The sequence below is a fragment of the Takifugu flavidus genome, chromosome 14 (genome assembly GCF_003711565.1).
Source record: "Takifugu flavidus isolate HTHZ2018 chromosome 14, ASM371156v2, whole genome shotgun sequence".
Lineage (NCBI taxonomy): Eukaryota > Metazoa > Chordata > Actinopteri > Tetraodontiformes > Tetraodontidae > Takifugu > Takifugu flavidus.
Genome location: NC_079533.1, coordinates 6,192,279 through 6,210,032, shown reverse-complemented (window position 1 = coordinate 6,210,032; position 17,754 = coordinate 6,192,279). Strand labels below are relative to the sequence as shown.

General features: G+C 48.2%; 2 protein-coding genes across 2 annotated transcripts; both read right to left on the bottom strand.

The window, feature by feature from the left end:
* Positions 1–1,595: 1,595 nt before the first annotated feature.
* ccna1 (cyclin A1) lies at positions 1,596–3,892 on the bottom strand. The gene is made up of 9 exons (XM_057055127.1): positions 3,672–3,892; positions 3,355–3,504; positions 3,070–3,283; positions 2,890–2,999; positions 2,595–2,821; positions 2,322–2,526; positions 2,141–2,254; positions 1,928–2,061; positions 1,596–1,809 (listed from the first exon to the last, which is right to left on the bottom strand). The coding sequence occupies exons 1-9, from the start codon at positions 3,672–3,674 to the stop codon at positions 1,722–1,724; spliced, it is 1,245 nt and encodes a 414-aa protein (XP_056911107.1). The 5' UTR covers positions 3,675–3,892; the 3' UTR covers positions 1,596–1,721.
* Positions 3,893–4,669: 777 nt separating this feature from the next.
* Positions 4,670–7,065, bottom strand: LOC130537954 (olfactory receptor 6C2-like). Its single transcript, XM_057055143.1, has one exon. It carries the CDS (start codon positions 6,106–6,108, stop codon positions 5,101–5,103), a length of 1,008 nt encoding a protein of 335 aa, XP_056911123.1. The 5' UTR covers positions 6,109–7,065; the 3' UTR covers positions 4,670–5,100.
* Positions 7,066–17,754: the final 10,689 nt, after the last annotated feature.

Genomic DNA, 17,754 nt, shown 5'->3' with positions numbered 1-17,754 from the left:
GACCCCGCTGACCCACCCAACCCCTCTACCAGCAGCTTATTTTAATTTATATAATGTATCTCTGTGTTTTACCTATTCTCTGCTCTACCTGCCCCCTCCTCTCCTCCCCCCTCCTCTCCTCTCCTCTCTCCCCTCCTCTCTCTCCTCTCCTCTCCCTCCCCTCCTCTCTTCTCCTTCTCCTCCCCTCCCCTCCTCCCCTCCTCCTCCCTCCTCTCTTCTCCTCCCCTCCTCTCTTCTCCTCTCCCCCTCCTCTCTTCCCCCCCTCCTCTCCTCTCCTCCTCTCTCCTCCTCTCCCCCTCCTCCCCCTCTCCTCTCCCCTCCTCTCTCCTCCCCTCTCCTCCCCCCTCCTCTCTCTCCCCTCCCCTCTCCTCCCCTCCTCCTCTCCTCCTCCTCTCCTCCCCTCCTCCTCTCCTCTCCCCCTCCTCCTCCCCTCCTCTCTCTCCCCTCCTCCCCTCTCCTCCCTCCTCTCCTCCTCTCCTCTCCTCCCCCCTCCCCCCCCTCCTCCCCCTCCTCTCCTCTCCTCCCTCTCTCCTCTCCTCTCCTCTCCTCCCCTCCTCTCCTCCCCCCTCCTCCCCTCTCCTCTCCCCTCCTCTCTCCTCCCCTCTCCTCCCCCCTCCTCTCTCCCCCCTCCCCTCTCCTCCCCTCTCCTCTCCTCCCCTCCTCCTCTCCTCTCCCCTCCTCTCTCCTCCCTCCCCTCTCCTCTCCTCCCTCCTCTCCTCTCCTCTCCTCCCCCCTCCTCCCTCTCCTCTCCTCTCCTCCCCTCATTCCTCTCCTCTCCTCTCCTCCCCTCCTCCTCTCCTCCCCACCTTCCTTCCCCTCGTCCTCTCCTCTCCTCCCCTCTCCTCTCCTCCCCCCTCCTCTCCTCCCCCCTCCTCCTCTCCTCCCCTCCTCCTCTCCTCTCCTCTCCTCCTCCTCTCCTCCCCCCCTCTCTCCTCCTCCCCTCCTCTCCTCTCCTCTTCCTCTCCTTCCTCTGCCTCCCCCTCTCCATGCCTCCCCCCCTCCTCTCCTCTCCTCCGTCCTCTCTCTCTCCTCTCCTCCCTCTCCTCTCCTCTCCTCCCCTCCTCCTCTCCTCCCTCCCCTCCTCCCCTCTCCTCTCCTCTCTCCCCCCTTCTCTCCTCCCCTATCCTCTCCTCCGCCCCCGTCCCTCTCCTCGCCTCCTCCCTCGTCCTCCGGTCCTCTCCTCTCTCCCCTCCTCTCCTCCCCCCTCTCCTCCTCCCCCCTCCTCTTCCTCTCCTCTCTCGTCCTCCTCTCCTGTCCTCCCCCCTCCTCCTCCTCCCCCCGTCCTCATCCTCTCCCCTCGCTCTCCTCTCCTCCTCTCGCTCTCCCCCTCTCCTCCCCCCCTCCTCGTCCTCTCCTCTCCTCTCCTCTCCTCTCCTCCCCCGGTCCTCTCTCTCCTCCCCCCTCCTCCTCCTCCCCCCCTCGCCTCTCCTCTCATCCTTGCCTCTCCTCGTCCTCCCTCCTCCATCCTCCCCTCTTCTCCTCCCGTCCCCTCCCCCCATCCTCTCCTCTCGCTCATCCTCCCTCCTGCCTTCCTCTCCTCCCCTCTCCTCTCCTCTCCTCCCCTCCTCCTGAAAATTCACAATTATGCTTTAAGATTGATGGTTCATGGCTTTATTTTGTCGTTTGATGGCAGCGTAATGGGGAAACAGCACAATCGTTGTAAAAAAGTTTCACTCTGAAGTCGTTGTGAAGTGTTTCTCAGAGAAGAGAACATGTTGACGTTATGATGCTGATGCTGTTCCAGCAGGAGCAGCAGAGTTTGGAGTGAAAGGAGCGGACGGTGGCGTGATGGATGAAACCTGAGAGTATCTGCAAACACACAGCAAAAGCGTGATGAAGACAGGAGGCCCAGAGATGGAGGCCATGAGAGACCCCCTCGGGAACGTGGCCTCCTGGTGACCCGCTGGGGGGGCGGAGGCAGGCTCACCGCGAGCTCCTGTACTTCTCCCTGATGGCCTGATGGGGGTGATCTTCAGCTCTGATGTAAAGCTGGTGGAGGTCAGTGATGCAGGGGGAGATGTCAGCCATGGAATAGCCCACAAAGGTGCGTAAGATCTCCGGCTGGAAAAGATCAGAACCAACACACACAGTGGAACAGACTGATGGTACCGGCACCGACGGAGCAGGAACACAGACGCACCCAGAGGAGTCTGCTGAGGGTGTAGGACGCCAGGCTGTAGGCGGCGGCCGCCAGCAGGGACGGGGGATAGCGCAGCGTCACATCCAGGTCCAGCAGGCTCAACTCGCCGAGGTACTAGAACCAGACAGAAAGGGTCCAAATCCGTCAGGCCATAAGCCCAGAGTTACTGAGTGCTGCTCACCATGGCGAGGTTCTGTGTGAGGGGGCACACAGACTGGATGGCCATGAAAAGGGAGAGGAACTGGTTGATGGTGGGCGCTGCCATTCGGAACCTCAGCGCGTTCAGGATGAAATGCTCCATGCGGCTCAGCTGCCTCCTGCTGTAGCTGCTGTCGGTGGTGTACACGAACTCGTCCAGGTCCGGGGGGTCCACCTCCTCGTACTTCCTACAGGGAGCATCTCCAGTTGGGACATTTACGACGGCCGTGTCAAACCTGCGTGGGCGTGCACTTACGCGGCGATCATCAGCGCCGACGTGCCCACCAGCTGCAGCCTGTCCCGCCTCACGCTGGTCGTCTGGGACAGGAAGCGGTCCACGTAGTTGACGGAGAGGTGCAACGTTTCGGAGCGGAGCTTGTATTCCCGAACAACTTCCACCATCCAGTTGACGAGGGTGGCCCGCATGTCACCGGTGATCTCGGGATGGTTCTCCAAGAAGCCTGGCCGGGGCCTGAAGCTCACCTGTGGTTAGACAGCGTAGCGGCTCAGTCAGGGCGGAGCGGAGGGCGCTCCGGCCGGAGATTCCATACTTCACTCTCTCTCATGTGCTGATGAATGTCCTCCGCGTACTCGAAGACACACAGCACATCGTCAGATGTCAAGGATTCATCAGACAGCGTCGAAGCGTCGGGGCAGGAACCTGCGAGAGCAGAGCACAGCTGGAGCACGCGGGACCGGTCTGGCCTGGATGATGCCCGCGCCAAACTCACCGGAAATCAGGTCCAGCAGGACTCTCACCTCCTCGTTTTCCAGAGTAGAGAATTCCCCACCCGGATCAGCCGAGTCCAGGGGCTGCCCGGACGCTGTGAGGACCACTTCACGGGACTCCTCCACACACACCTCAAAGCTGGAGCTGGAGGGTCCGCTGCGTGGTTTGAGGTGGGATCTGTCCGAGGCCGAGCTCTGTTTGGGAAACTGGGTCGCCTGCAGAGACGGAGAGAAAAGCTGAGAAGCTGCTGAGGAGAACGTGACCGAAGAGCAGCAGCTGGACTCACACGGCCGAGGGAGCGAGCGCGCTGCTCGTTCTCAGACAGCAGGCCCAGCACCGGGCGCCGTCTGCTCCTCTGCACCCCTGCAGCCTCCGGCCCAGGCGGGACATTTTCTTTGCTGCTGTCATCATACTGGGTATTCGTACTAAAATCCATCTGATTAAAGGAGACACAGAATAACACAAACACAAAACCCTCATTGTCAGGACACGTGAAACAGGGCGACTGACCATCACCAAGGTTACGGCGTCACAAAGAAAACTCAGTAGACAAAAAATGAAGATCCATGTCTGGTTCTATTCCGCGTTTAGTCGCGAACTCACCATAACTGAGCATCAACGGAGTCAACAGTTCATTAAACTGTTTTGGGGGGCGGCAGATTTCCATCGAGCAGGAGAAGAAATCCCCGTTAATTTCAGTTGTTGATGCTGACGTCGAAGCTGCTGTTGCCAGGGAGATTTTCCCGACGGATGTTGGTTTTCCTGCAGTTGTTTTGTAAACAAAGCAAATGTTTCCGCGAAACGTCGCCGCGCGTTTGATCACGTGTTCGAGACGTGTTGCGTTCAGGCTCCGTCAAGAAACTCACAGTTCGGAGTTTGTTTGTTGACACAAGTTTCTAATTTAATGATGGTGCGTTTTTAATATATAATGAAACTTGGACAATGACACACCAAATGCTGTCCTCAATATTTTGGAACATTTTTTAACTTTTCCTCAGTTTTTGTCTGTCCTGTAGATCACATCGATATCTAATTCTTTTCATTTTAATATAAAAATGATAATACACCCTCAAAATCAGATATTCACTTCATGTTAATCCAAACCATAAATCAATTTCTATTCACTGAAAATTAGTAGTTGTATAAAAACAAATAATGCAGCTTAAAGTGAATTGAACGGGCATCGACCACGTAACGTCAAACGTCTGTCCTGCAGTATCTGTACTGTCCACAAGGTGTCACAGTTTCACATAATTCCCAAATAGACCTCCAAATATTTCTATTTCAGCCACTACAAGTCGTATTTTAGATATCATTCAGTAGGTGTTGATCATTGTTGTGACACATTTAGTGCCATTGCTATTCTGCAGTTTTAGAAAGTGGGACCCAGAAGCTTTTTGTCAAACTGCTGAGATGCTCCACGAGAGCCTCAGGGGAGGATTAAGTATTCCAGTTTGGAACCTTTTGGGCACAAATTTGCTCCATCCAGCCGTCACTCCCAGATAATCGGCCGTGGAACCTTCATAGCTTCCCTCAAAACACTCACCTTCTCTGTTTGGGAACATTTTAATTATGATATAGGCCAGATAACACGAAATGAATAGATTTTAAATGTAGGCTGTTTACTCCAACATATATGAACAAACAGATTTATTTATAATGATCCAGTGATCTCAACTATACAAGAGTTTTTTATTTTCATTAGTCTCTTTCTCAGAAAAACAATTTAAAGTCCTGATCTTTTCAGTAATTTCCACAATGTAAACCACAGAAAAACACAGGTTGAGCAGCATTGCACATTTGCTTCTATGTAAAAACACCCCGAGTGTTTTTACTTCTGTTTGTATTAATTAGAAAAACACTCCAAATCATTTTTGCACCATTTTACAACAACAAAAAACAATTGGATTTTATTTTCTCAGCTTACGGAAGGACTATTCCTATCAGAATAATATTTCCAGTTTTAATCCAATTAATTCATGTGCAGCTTTTAACGTCACTGTTTCACATATCAAAATCAAACAGTTGCTTTTCAACATTTGCAAGCTGCAGTTTGTGGGAGATTTGGGAGTTTTCTCGGTGTTGTTTTAGATTTACGACCAAGTTTCAACAACCTTTTCAAGGAGTCTTTGATTTCTCGTGTCTGCAGTACATAAATGATGGGATTCAACATGGGAGGAAAGACAGAGGTCAGAGACAAATTGATGATCCTGGCATTGGGGTGAATGTTCTCCATCAGTGTGAATGTGATCAGCAGAGGGATGAAGTAGATGGCCACAAGTAGCAGATGACCTGTGCAGGTTCTAAAGGCTTTGAGTCCCTGCTGAACAGTGGCCACTTTGGCCAGAGTGCAGCTGATGTACAAGTAACTTAACAAGATGAACAAGAGAGGCAGCCAAAAGATAAATACAGGGTACAGACAGCTCACAACGTAACTGGGGAAATGGTCGTTGCAGGCTAGGCGGTATATCTGCCCGTGGTCACAGAAATAGCTGTGAATGACCACTGACTTACAGAAGGAAAGTCTGGTGATGAGGCCGACAGCAATGAGCACAGCGACGATGATGAAGGCCCAGAAAGAGGCTATCAGCGACATCATGATTCTGTGGGTCACCCTCACTTGGTAGTGCAGCGGGAAGATGATGGCCACCAACCGGTCGTAGGCGAGGGCCACCAGGTTGAGGGCCTGCATCGACAAACACGTGTAGCAGAAGAAGAGGAAGGTCAGGCAGTCGTTGTAGGGAATATGTCGGTGGTCAAACAGGAAAATGTCGAGGAGCTTTGGAACGAGAGCCGAGTTCCCAAACAGGTCCACGAAAGCCAGATTAAAAACAGCCACATATTTCGGTGTCCTCAGGTTGTGATCCAGACATATCACAGCCATGACAACCGAATTCCCCAGCACAGAAACAATATACACAAAGAAGAGGAAGATATAATAAAACTTGATGTGGGGGATGCCTTTCAACCCGCTGATAATGAAGTAGGGAGGATGCACGAAGGAGACGTTCTTCCCAGGGGCAGCGTTGAACAGCTCCATTCTGAAGAGTCTGGAGGAGGTCAGACCTGTGTCGAGCTGCTGAGCTGAGCTCTGCTCTGTGTCCCAGCCCTCCAACACTGTCTCTGCCCCTCTTCGTGTCCTATATGATCATCGTCTGTTCCCTGGTGACACAGGTGAAACACGTTGGCTGCCATGATAACATGGCATTTATTCAGTCTTATTGGTTTGAACTTTTAGATGCAGAAATGTTTTTAATTGTGATGTTTTTTTTTATGTGATTACACATTATTTGCACAGTAAAATGATCTAATAAGTCACAAGATACACACTCGCATTCACACACACCAGGAGCAATTTAGAGTCTCCAGTCATCCCATAATGATGTTTTTGGACTGTGGGAGGACATAGGGGATGTTGGAGAGCCCAGAAAGATTATATAAACCACAATCAGACAATACAAGTTGATAACAATGTAGAAATGCAACGTGCATATTTATATAAAATTGAGTATGAACAAACAGCAGCAACCCATTCTTGACTGATTTGTTGGTTTTTATGTGCTTTACACATGGGAGAAAATACACAAGATAGATATCAGAACATGTTCTTTACAGCTCACAAACAGTTTTGTCTGAAACAAACAAGAAATATTGGTGCCTAAATCAGGGGAGGCCTTGCAGATGTGTGGAGGGGGCTCTATTTTTTACATTTTAAAGTGTAAAGCAAGTGGTCCATGGAAGTTAAGATCAGCCTCTCTGCCCTCAGAAGACTCTCTCCTCTGGCTGGGTGGGGTTTGGACCATGGTGCCAGTGGCGAGGGCGCTCTCTACCAGTCTTCCTTAGGCCAACATGAGTCGGGGGCAGCTTAGCTTGGACTTCCTGTGCAGCCTGGTGAAGTAAATCCACTCCTGGGCCTTTTTACCAGGGCGGTAATTTTTACTAGATGACACTGAGGAATTTGTCCCCCCTCTGCTTTTATGCACAGGCCACACGGGGGGGGGGGGGGGGGGGGGGGGGGGGGGGCTGCCATCAATCAAAAAGATGTTTTCCTGAACATGAGACCTGGATCAGCTTCAGGTAGATGTTTTCAAGTCTTTGGGATACTCTTAGCAGCCTTGATGGATGTAAGTAGCTCATATCGGGCACGTTTGTATTCCACACTGTCCCCCAACTTAAAGGATCGTGAGTACCTTAGCAACAGACAGGATCTTTAGTTTGGGAAGACAAATCTGGTTCTGGAAGGGACGTAGTGGGATGTAAAGCAGCTGAACAGTACTCGTCTCTGAAGATGTCTGTCTGTGACCTCAAGGCAGCGTTGCAGGTTTTATAGTGTCCTGTCAGTCTAGATGTGAATGGTTCTGACTGGTGTCTGTGGGTTTTAACAGGACTGCTTGCTGGTCAGTACTTCTAGTAGGAAAGTTCTTGAAGTGATTCTTGACGTGTTTCTACAGAGATTAGCAGTGATTAAATCCTCCATGAATGATAACAGCACTGTCCAAAGGTGAGATTTCAGGCCTGTATGCTGGTTCAGTGGCGCCTCCTTCCCGGCCGATGAAGCAAGTAGTTCTACAGTATATACTATATACTACCGTATTTTCACGACTATAAGGCGCACCTTAAACACAGATTTTCTCAAAAATTCTCGATGGTGCGCCTTATAATATGGTGCGCCTTGTGTGTGGACTGAGTTCCAAAATCTGCTGTGCGCCTTTGGTGGGTGCACTACGGTAAACGCTCCGCCAATCGATTAGCGGCACACCTCCGCGTAAGGATCCCCTAAAATGGCGCCGGTCAAGCGAGACGCGTATGAATGAGGCTTCTTTTAAACTGCAGGCCATCGAATATGCGGCTGAAAAATGGCAATCGAGCAATCTTAGTGTTTTCGCTTCATGAGGAGGCGGCACCTCTCCATACGCGCAAGGACAACTGTTGGGCAGCGGCTGCCCGCGGATTACCAGGAGAGGGTGGCCATCTTCCCTAACCCTAACCAGGAGAGGGTGGCCATCGTCCCTAACCCTATCCCTAACCAGGAGAGGGTGGCCATCGTCCCTAACCCTAACCCTAACCCTAACCAGGAGAGGCGGCCATCTTCCTAACCCTAACCAGAGAGGGTGGCCATCTTCCTAACCCTAACCCTAAGCAGGAGAGGGTGGCCATCTTCCCTAACCCTAACCCTAACCAGGAGAGGGCGGCCATCTTCCCTAACCCTAACCAGGAGAGGGTGGCCATCTTCCCTAACCCTAACCAGGAGAGGGCAGCCATCTTCCCTAACCCTAACCAGGAGAGGGCGGCCATCTTCCCTAACCCTAACCAGGAGAGGGTGGCCATCTCCCTAACCCTAACCCTAACCAGGAGAGGGTGGCCATCTTCCCTAACCCTAACCCTAACCAGGACAGGGCGGCCATCTTCCCTAACCCTAACCAGGAGAGGGCAGCCATCTTCCCTAACCCTAACCAGGAGAGGGTGGCCATCTTCCCTAAACCTAACCCTAACCAGGAGAGGGTGGCCATCTTCCCTAATCCTAACCAGGAGAGGGTGGCCATCTTCCCTAACCCTAACCAGGAGAGGGCGGCCATCTTTCCTAACCCTAACCCTAACCAGGAGAGGGTGGCCATCTTCCCTAATCCTAACCAGGAGAGGGTGGCCATCTTCCCTAACCCTAACCAGGAGAGGCGGCCATCTTCCTAACCCTAACCCTAACCAGGAGAGGGTGGCCATCTGCCACAACAAGATAACCGTGCCCAGCCACATCACCAACATGGATGAGATCCCTCTGACTTTTAACATCCCTTTGACCCACAAAGTGGAGAAAAAGGGACCAGCACGGTGGCGATACGCACAACGGGGCACGAGAAGTCGCCGGTCACCGTGGTTCTCGGCTCCCACGGAAACGGACAGAGCGCTGGATGACGGAAGGCGAACACTCCTTCACAAAGACTATGAGGCAGCGGCGGGCAGGTTATGCCACCATATGCGGGTGGATTGTAGACGCATGGGCTATGATACCGTCTTCATGTATTGGAAGAGCTTTCACAAAATCAAGGCTGAACCACAACCGGTCGTTGAGTCCGATTCAGATGATTAAGAAGAGGAATTCGGGATGTTGGACATTGAAATAGCTGTTTAATTCAGATACAGAAGATGAAAACTTTGATGGTTTTGTGGCGGAAGAATGAATATTTTGTTCAATAAATGTGTCGAAACTCACTGTTTTACTTCCGTTGTCATTTTTTACTGTATGTTTCAGCATGCGCCTAATAATACGGTGCGCCTTATGTATGTTTTAAATACAGAAATAGCACCATAACTGAGACTGCGCCTTTTGATACAGAGCGCCTTATGGTCCTGAAAATACGGTATATACTATATACTATATATAACACTATAACAAAAATTTATAACTGTGTTTTTAACTCTACTGTGGTTGCAATGATGAGGGTGGGTGGGTGGATGGATGGATGGATGATGGATGGATGGATGGATGGCTCGGCACCCTTCCATGCACCACCAAGATTTGTAGTGAAGATTTCTCGTGAAATCATCAGAATTCCTCAGTTTTTCCTCTTCATATCTGTTATATTTATTTTCTATATTTATTTTCTATATTCTCATTAACTCCACTGGTTTAGTTCTGATATATGACGTCATCAGTTCCTTTACATGTTGTCACTGGGTCGAGCTGCTGTTATTCTTCTTCTTCTTCTTCTTCTTCTTCTTCTTGGGTATTTTTCTTGCAGTTGTCAGAACTGAGACTTGACCAACAACTCTGGAGTCCCCTGTTGAACTCTCAAGCTTTCTGTCTCTAATGAGGCTGGTAATTAGTTGTTTGTTGACTCGTGCAGGATGACGACACTCCTGCAGCAGGACGGTAAACACTTCCTGTCCCAAACTGCAGGGAACAGTCAGAGCACTGGGATTACGGAATCTGGAAAACAGGAAGTCGAACTGGAAATGTTAGGGTTCGGGAAAATTTCCCCCCGTTTGATTGTTGTGGGACTTCATTTGGGAAAATGCTGATTATTTCATTCAACTTCAAACGAGTGGTTTAAAAGGAATCCATTCATGATTAAAATGAGTTGGAAGCTGCGGCCATGTGACACGTGAGCAACAGAACCGATAAAACAGCTTTTAAATTCATGTCTTGGATCCATGTGACTGTTTCATCTTTATCCAACTCACCAAATGATCAAACCCGGACTTTCTAATCTGTTTATTTCTCGTCACTAAACTGTGATATAACTGTATAAGATGCATTATTGATACATACATCCAGATGTATCAAACCTTTTTACAATTGTTAAATTACCACCATTGAGTAAAATAAAATAAAAAACAGAAAGAACATTATAACTATTTATTTTTTAAATATTTTGTATCAACACTTGAATCTTATGAAACAGATTTGTCCCTTAAGCTTAATCAGAACTTCCTCTGGAGAGTAGTGAGGCTCCAGGGGGCCACACATGCTCCCAACTAAAACTATTACAGTTGGAACACCTGCTGGGATTTACTATTATCATATTATCAGGCTAATGAAAAAAATCCATCCATGGGTAAATGGTATTCAACTAATATTCTCCTGTTTGTAGCAGATATAAAATAAAATATAGTGCAGGTTTCAAATGAAACAATTGGATTTTACTTTATTTCTAAGAGTGCAGGTTCAGGTGTATCCTGTTTTTTTACTGACTCAACGTTTGACTTTATTTTAATTGTTATTATTGTTATTATTAGTAGGTTGTATTTTTTATCTTTCCGTACAATCGTTACAGCGTTAACTTAACCTGACTGTTCACCTTACAGACTGGTTTACCAGCCGTCCTGTAGGCGGACCCAGGAGGGATCCCAACCAAGGCCCCTGTTGCTGTCCGGAGGGACCTGGGCTGCATGTTTTCTCTTTTGTTTTACGCTTCCCAGAAGATGAAAACCCAGCACTCGTCTCTCCCGGACTAATTGATCCTGAGAGGGTTTCTCACCACACAATATTTTCCCTTCTATCTTTTCCCAGGACCTTTCTATAGAAAGTTGAAATTGCAACCTGTCACGGAAAAAACAACACTCAAAATGCGTCTTTACAGCTTTTATGTGTCCTGCAAATGAGTCATGAGTTATACTGTAACATGTGGTACAAAGTTATAACATTTACTGGCAGACAATAATGATTTACAGGAAAATGCAGCATTATAAACAAGAAAGCATTTGCCTCTGATGGATGCTGTTCTCCAAAGGCTATTAGAGAACCAGCTCTTTGTGAAGGCTCATCACTCAACAGGGACAGCTGTCTCCAGATCCAGTGAAGGTGTCCTGTGGCTGAGGAACCCTCTCCCTTCTCTCAGAACCAGCTTCAGCAGTTCTTGGGCTTTGTTTTATTCAGAACTACAGCAAAGTAGTGGCTCCCATTACACAATCAAAGTCCACCTTCCAGCCCCTCCACTGGACCGACAAGGCGGAGGCAGCATTCGGCCGTTTAAAGTTTCTGTTTTCCTCGGCTCCCATTCTGGCCCCTCCAGACCCTAGCCGCCAATTCTTCGTGGAAGTTGACAAGTCGGACATCGGGGTCAGCGCCGTCCACTCACGGTGGGACCAGAAGCTTCATCCCTGTGCCTTCTTTAGTCAACATTTGTCCCCAGCTGAGGTAAACTATGATGTAGGGAACCATGAGGTCCTGGCTGTTGTACTTGCTTTACAGGAGTGGAGACATTGGCTGGAGGGATCGGTCCAGCCATTTGTTGTCTGGACTGACCACAAGAACCTCACTTACCTCTATAATGCCAAGTGCCTGAACTTGCGGCAGGCACGATGGGCGATCTTCCTAGGATCTTCAACTTTACCCTAACCTACCGACACGGCTCATGGAACATTAAGCCTGATTCCCTGTCCTGGCAGTTCTTGTAAGGTCCCTCCAGCTCAGATCTCAGTCCCGTCCTGTCTTCCTCCCATACTGTGGGTTGATTGAGGAAAAAGTTCAAAGGGCACAGTTACCCGATCCAGGTCCTGCAGAGAGGCCCCACAATCGGCTATCGTCTCAGAATTGGCCCGTTCCGATGTTCTTCAATGGAGTCACTCCTCCAAGTTAATCTGTTACCCGGGCCTGGCCCAGACTTCGTTTACTGCAGCAGCGGTTCTGGTGGCCCTCCATGCAGCAGGATGCCAAGTCTTTTGTCGCGACTTGTCCTGTGTGTGCCCGAGGGAAGACGTCAAATAGACCTCCGGCCAGTCTCCTCAGTCCCTTTCTGCTTCCTCGTGGCCCTTGGTCATATATAGCCGTGGATTTTGTAACAGGACTACCTCCCTCTGATGGCAACACCACCATCCTCACCACTTGGTTGACCGCTTTTTAAGGCCGTAAACTTCTTCCCACTACCCAAACTTCCTTCTGCAGTGGGTAACCTACTAATAGCACGTTTCCCCTCCTCCACGGGTTCCACAGCGACATCGTCTTAAATTGGGGGCCCATACACTCTTGTGTATTTCCAAGGTTTCCATGTCACCCTCGTCAAACAGCACTATTCGTGGTTGGTTTCTCGCATGTTTTACTACAGCACATTCGAGTCACTATTGCACCTTTTAAATTTTGTAAAAACTGTAAATCTTTCACTTCGAGTTTTGTTGCCTGTCTGCATTCTGGGCTTCCGTCCTTGCTGTTCTAATCATTGGACCCAACATTCCCATGAGGTCAGTTATCTTAGATTAAGGTGTCCCTATTTCCAAAGTGATTACTGAAAGAGAAGACAAGAATATTGGGGGGGTCGGTATTGGATAATTGTAAAGCTAAACTTAATTCCTGGTTGTTGAATGCCAGGTTTATTCTTTAGATATCCCTAACAGAGCCATCAAGACAATTAACCAGATTGGTTTTGGCTATATTTGGAAAAGAAAACCTCATATTACCAATATACAAATGCAGTATTACAAGCAATATACTTTGATTTCATACATGGAACCTTAAAAATGAATTGGCTGAAATCCCTTTTAAGTAACAACAGTTTTTGGTATCGTATTCGAAATTCAGATGTTATTATGCTATTCAAACATTACCTGTTAAACTTTTCTCTTTTACCCTACAAGTTCTGTTATCCTGGAAAATGCCGTAGAGCCATAACTTATCCCACACAACACACTAATATGGAACAACAGATACATTGTGATTAAAAACATGTCATTTTGCAATAGGGACTTGATGGATAAAAACATATGGGCTACGATTCACTTTGTTGATGGAGATAATGATTAATGTCCCATAATGTTCCTATCCTATACTGTCATTCCATAATTCTATTGCTTAGGGACATTGTGATCCAAGTATTTAACATTCTCTAGTACCCCTAAAACGTTTGAAATGCACTTTAAAACTTTCAGTGGAGCGCATCCTAGGAGCGAGACCCTACCAGTATATACAAGAAGAAGGTGGTAGACTTTTTACAGAAACTGGAAAAGGATAAAGCCATCGACAGACCACAATACTACCGTCTATACCCAGGAGAAACCATCCCTTGCATTTATGGATTGCCCAAGATCCACAAACCAGGGACCCCTCTCAGACCCATAGTAAGTAGCATCAATTCTGTAACATACAACATTTCCAAATACTTGGCCTCCATCTTGTCTCCCATGGTTGGCAACACCCCACAACACATCAAAAACTCCCAAGACTTTGCTCAAAAGGTCAGTGGACTCACACTACATCCAGAAGAGACTATGGTATCTTACGATGTCACGTCACTCTTCACGTGCCTCCCCACCGCCAGCGCCATAGACACCATCCACAAGCACCTTCTATTGGACAAGAATCTTCCAGAAAGAACAACCTTAACACCGGCCCAAATCTGCACCATGCTGGACCTGTGTTTGAACACCACCTATTTCCAGTACAGAGAAGGCTTCTACAGGCAGAAACATGGCTGTGCCATGGGCTCACCAGTATCCCCCATAGTTGCCAATCTATACATGGAGAAGGTGGAATCCCAGGCCCTGACATCCTTCACAGGAACTGCACCAAGCCACTGGTTCAGGTATGTGGATGACACCTGGGTCAAAATTCAAACACAAGAATTGGAAGCATTCTCGGATCACCTCAACAAAACAGACGAGCATGTAAAATTCACCCGGGAAGATGTAAAAGGACAGAAATCTCACCATCGAAGTCTACAGGAAACCTACACATATCGACCAGTACCTCCAGTTTGACTCTCACCACCCACTGGAACACAAGTTGGGAGTGATCAGAACTCTCCAACACCGGGCCAGAGAAATACCCACCACATCCACATCCCCATTTAATAGGCAGCACCCAGGTGCAACCCGTCACTCCAATCAGAACCTGCAAGACCCTGACAGACAAAGTCACAGGGACCCCTAGTATCCAGGAGGAGTCCGTTATCAAAATATCTATGATGGAAGGTTGCTCTGTTAGGGTTAGGGTTTGGACAAAAGGAGAGATTAACTCAGAATCTTATGAAATGAAAATGCCTGAAGCTGAGGGTGCAGGCTCAGACTGCCCTACCGAATCAACCAATCACAGCATGTCAACTCAAGAAAACACATTGGGAACAATATGGCCTTCACAAGTTTGTTGAAGGCATCTGACAGAAGAGGTTGCCTGGCTACCGGAACACTGCCATCGAAGTGGAGTTACATAATAGGTTTTCAAATCAAATCAAATCAGTCTTTATTTATACAGCGTCTTATACAATCAAAATCGTTTCAAGGCACTTTCCAGAATCCCAGGGCCTGACCCCAGACAAGCAACAGTGGCAGGAAAAACTCCCCTTTAACAGGAAGAAACCTGGAGCAGGACCAGGCTCATGTAGGGGGAGAGGAGAGGAGAAGAGAGGAGAGGAGAGAGGAGAGGAGAGGAGAGGGGAGGGGAGGAGAGGAGAGGAGAGGAGAGGAGGGGAGGGGAGTGGAGAGGAGAGGAGAGAGGAGAGGAGAGGAGAGGAGAGGAGAGGAGAGGAGGAGAGAGGAGGTATCACTGGTAAGGTATCACTAGCTCCTCCAGGTAGGATGGAGCTAGGCCTCTGAGGACCTTGTAGGTCAAAAGAAGGGTTTTAAAAATTATTCTAAAATATTTCCTCCTAAATTTAACAGGCAGCCAATGAAGCGACGCCATTACAGGAGTCATGTGACCTCTGTGGTCAATACCTGTCAGAACTCTGGCTGCAGCATTTTGGATCAGCTGGAGGCTTCTTAAAGAGTTGTTTGGACCCCCTGATAATAAAGAGTTACAGTAGTCCAGCCTGGAAGGAACAAATGCTGGACTAACTTCAGCATCATGGTGGGTCAGCAGCTTCCTGATCTTTGAGATGTTCCTCAAGTGAAAAAAGGCACTAGAGACTTATTTAATGTGTGAGTTGAAGGAGAGATTTTGATCAAAAGTTACTCCTAGATTCCTCACAGAGAGACTAGATGTTAATGAGATCCCATCGAGAGTGATCATGTGATCTAATCTATCCCTGAGAGGTTCAGGACCAAACACCATAACCTCAGTTTTTCCTGGGTTAAGGAGGAGGAAATTTGAAGACATCCAGGACTTTATGTCTTTAAGACAGGTCTGGAGCTTCACTAACTTCTCTGTCTCCTCTGGTTTCATGGATAAATAGAGCTGAGTGTCATCAGCATAACAATGAAAATTTATCCCATGCTGCTGAATAATGTTCCCTAAGGGAAGCATGTACAATGTGAAGAGGATTGGTCCAAGTCCAGAACCTTGAGGAACTCCATGGCTAACCCTACTGTATGAGGAGGGAACACCATGGACATGAGCAAACTGGTATCTATCAGATAAGTATGATCTAAACCAGTCTAGTGCTGTCCCTTTAATCCCAATCACATGTTCCAGTCTATGTAACAGGATGCTGTGATCAACTGGATCAAAAGCAGCACTGAGGTCCAGCAGAACCAGCATAGAGACCAGTCCATGATCTGAAGCTATGAGAAGATCATTAGTGACTTTAAGAAGTGCTGTTTCTGTGCTGTGATGAGCTCTAAAGCCTGACTGAAACATCTCAAACAGGCTGTTCCTCTGCAGGTGCTCCAGTAACTGAGTCACCACCACCTTCTCTAGAACTTGATCACTGCCACCTTGTAGGACCGGGGTCCATAACCTGACACTAAAGAACCATTGATCTGGTCCAGGATAGAACTGCCTATCAATGGTAAAACATCCTTCAACAGGTGTGTTGGGATGGGATCTAAAGGACACGTGGTGGTCTTGGATTTCTGAATTAGCAAAGACGCCTCAGAAAAATATATAGGGCTGAAGGAGTTTAAGGGCTCGTTGGAGAACCTGTATGTTCCCACAGTCAGCACATCTGGTGATGGTCCAGTTGTTGGGATGGCCTGGTTAGCTTTCTCTCTGATAGCTAGAACTTTATCAGTGAAGAAGCTCATGAAGTCTTCACCACTCAGGGAAGACGGGATACATGGATCTAAAACACTGACTCTTGGTTAATTTGGCCACAGTGCTGAAGAGAAACCTGGGGTTGTTCTTATTTTCCTCAATTAAAGAAGAAAAATAAGCTGTTCTAGCCTTGCGAAGGGCCTTTTTGTAAACTAATAGACAGTCTTTCCAGGCTACATGATAGCTGTCTATTTTACAAGAATGCCACTTCCTTTCTAGTCGTCGCATTTTCTGCTTGAGGGTCCTGATATGTGAATTATACCAGGGGGCACACCTCCTCTGATTTACTATTTTCTTTTTCAGGGGGGCAACAGAATCAAGCGTGATTCTCAGTGAGGTTGCTGCACCTTCAGCAATAGAGTCGACCTCAGCAGGGCTAAGATTATAATGACTGATCCCTGGGGAAACACACGGGGGTCAGATAAAGCAGAGCTGGAGTCAGATTGAAAAATCAGTGACTTAACGGAAAATAAGTGCAACATAAATACAACTTTGAAGTCAAGATGTAGTGTTAAAGTATTACCAGGAGGGGGCAGCATCCCCACTCATCTGAGTTGTCATATGCGGCAGATGTCATATTTTATCATAATAAAGGTATTATTTGTTGTGTCTGATCAGGGTGCTCTGTATCTTGTTTCAGACAGGCTCTGCCCAACATGCTGCACACTACTTGAATGAAAAATTCCATTTGTTTTCATCAGAAAAGAGAGCAACAGTTAGTGATATTGTGCTAATTTGAGAGGTTGCTAAACCCACAATAATCTGTGTCGCCACACAAATTGTTTCTGTATGTAAGAATATGGCCAAGCTTACAGTCACTGTGATGAGGTACCACAACTTCACAGGTGTTCGCCATCAACTGCATTATTTCAGTTCTGGTTTTTATATCCTTTAGTCTGTGACCGGGCAGCACGACGGAACACGTGCATGTCAGAGCATGTGGATGACCTCTCGTCAAGGCCCCCTCCACTCTGGCCCAGCAAGCACACACACACGCACACACACACACACACACACACACACACACACACACACACACACGCACACACACTCTCTTCTGGCTTACATAACTGGCTGAGGAGGGAACCAGCAGACAGTGGAAACATAAACTTGGGGAGACGACCCAGAACCTCCTGCTGGGAGGTGACGGCCTGACCTCTGCACCCTCCTGCTGGACGCTGCTGCTCAGAAATAGAATCATGGCGGACAATAAATGAGACTAATGTGCACAGAACCAAAGGTGGGTGGACTAGCATGACCGACCGGAGCAGAAATAAACCAGTAATC

Excerpts from the sequence above, each read along its gene's own strand:
- ccna1 (XM_057055127.1), bottom strand. Across the intron at positions 2,822-2,889 it reads AGCACATGAGAGAGAGTGAA|GTGAGCTTCAGGCCCCGGCC; the intron begins GTATGGAATCTC and ends GTCTAACCACAG. Across the intron at positions 2,527-2,594 it reads TCGGCGCTGATGATCGCCGC|GAAGTACGAGGAGGTGGACC; the intron begins GTAAGTGCACGC and ends TGCTCCCTGTAG.
- LOC130537954 (XM_057055143.1), bottom strand. The coding sequence starts at position 6,108 with ATGGAGCTGTTCAACGCTGCCCCTGGGAAGAACGTCTCCTTCGTGCAT.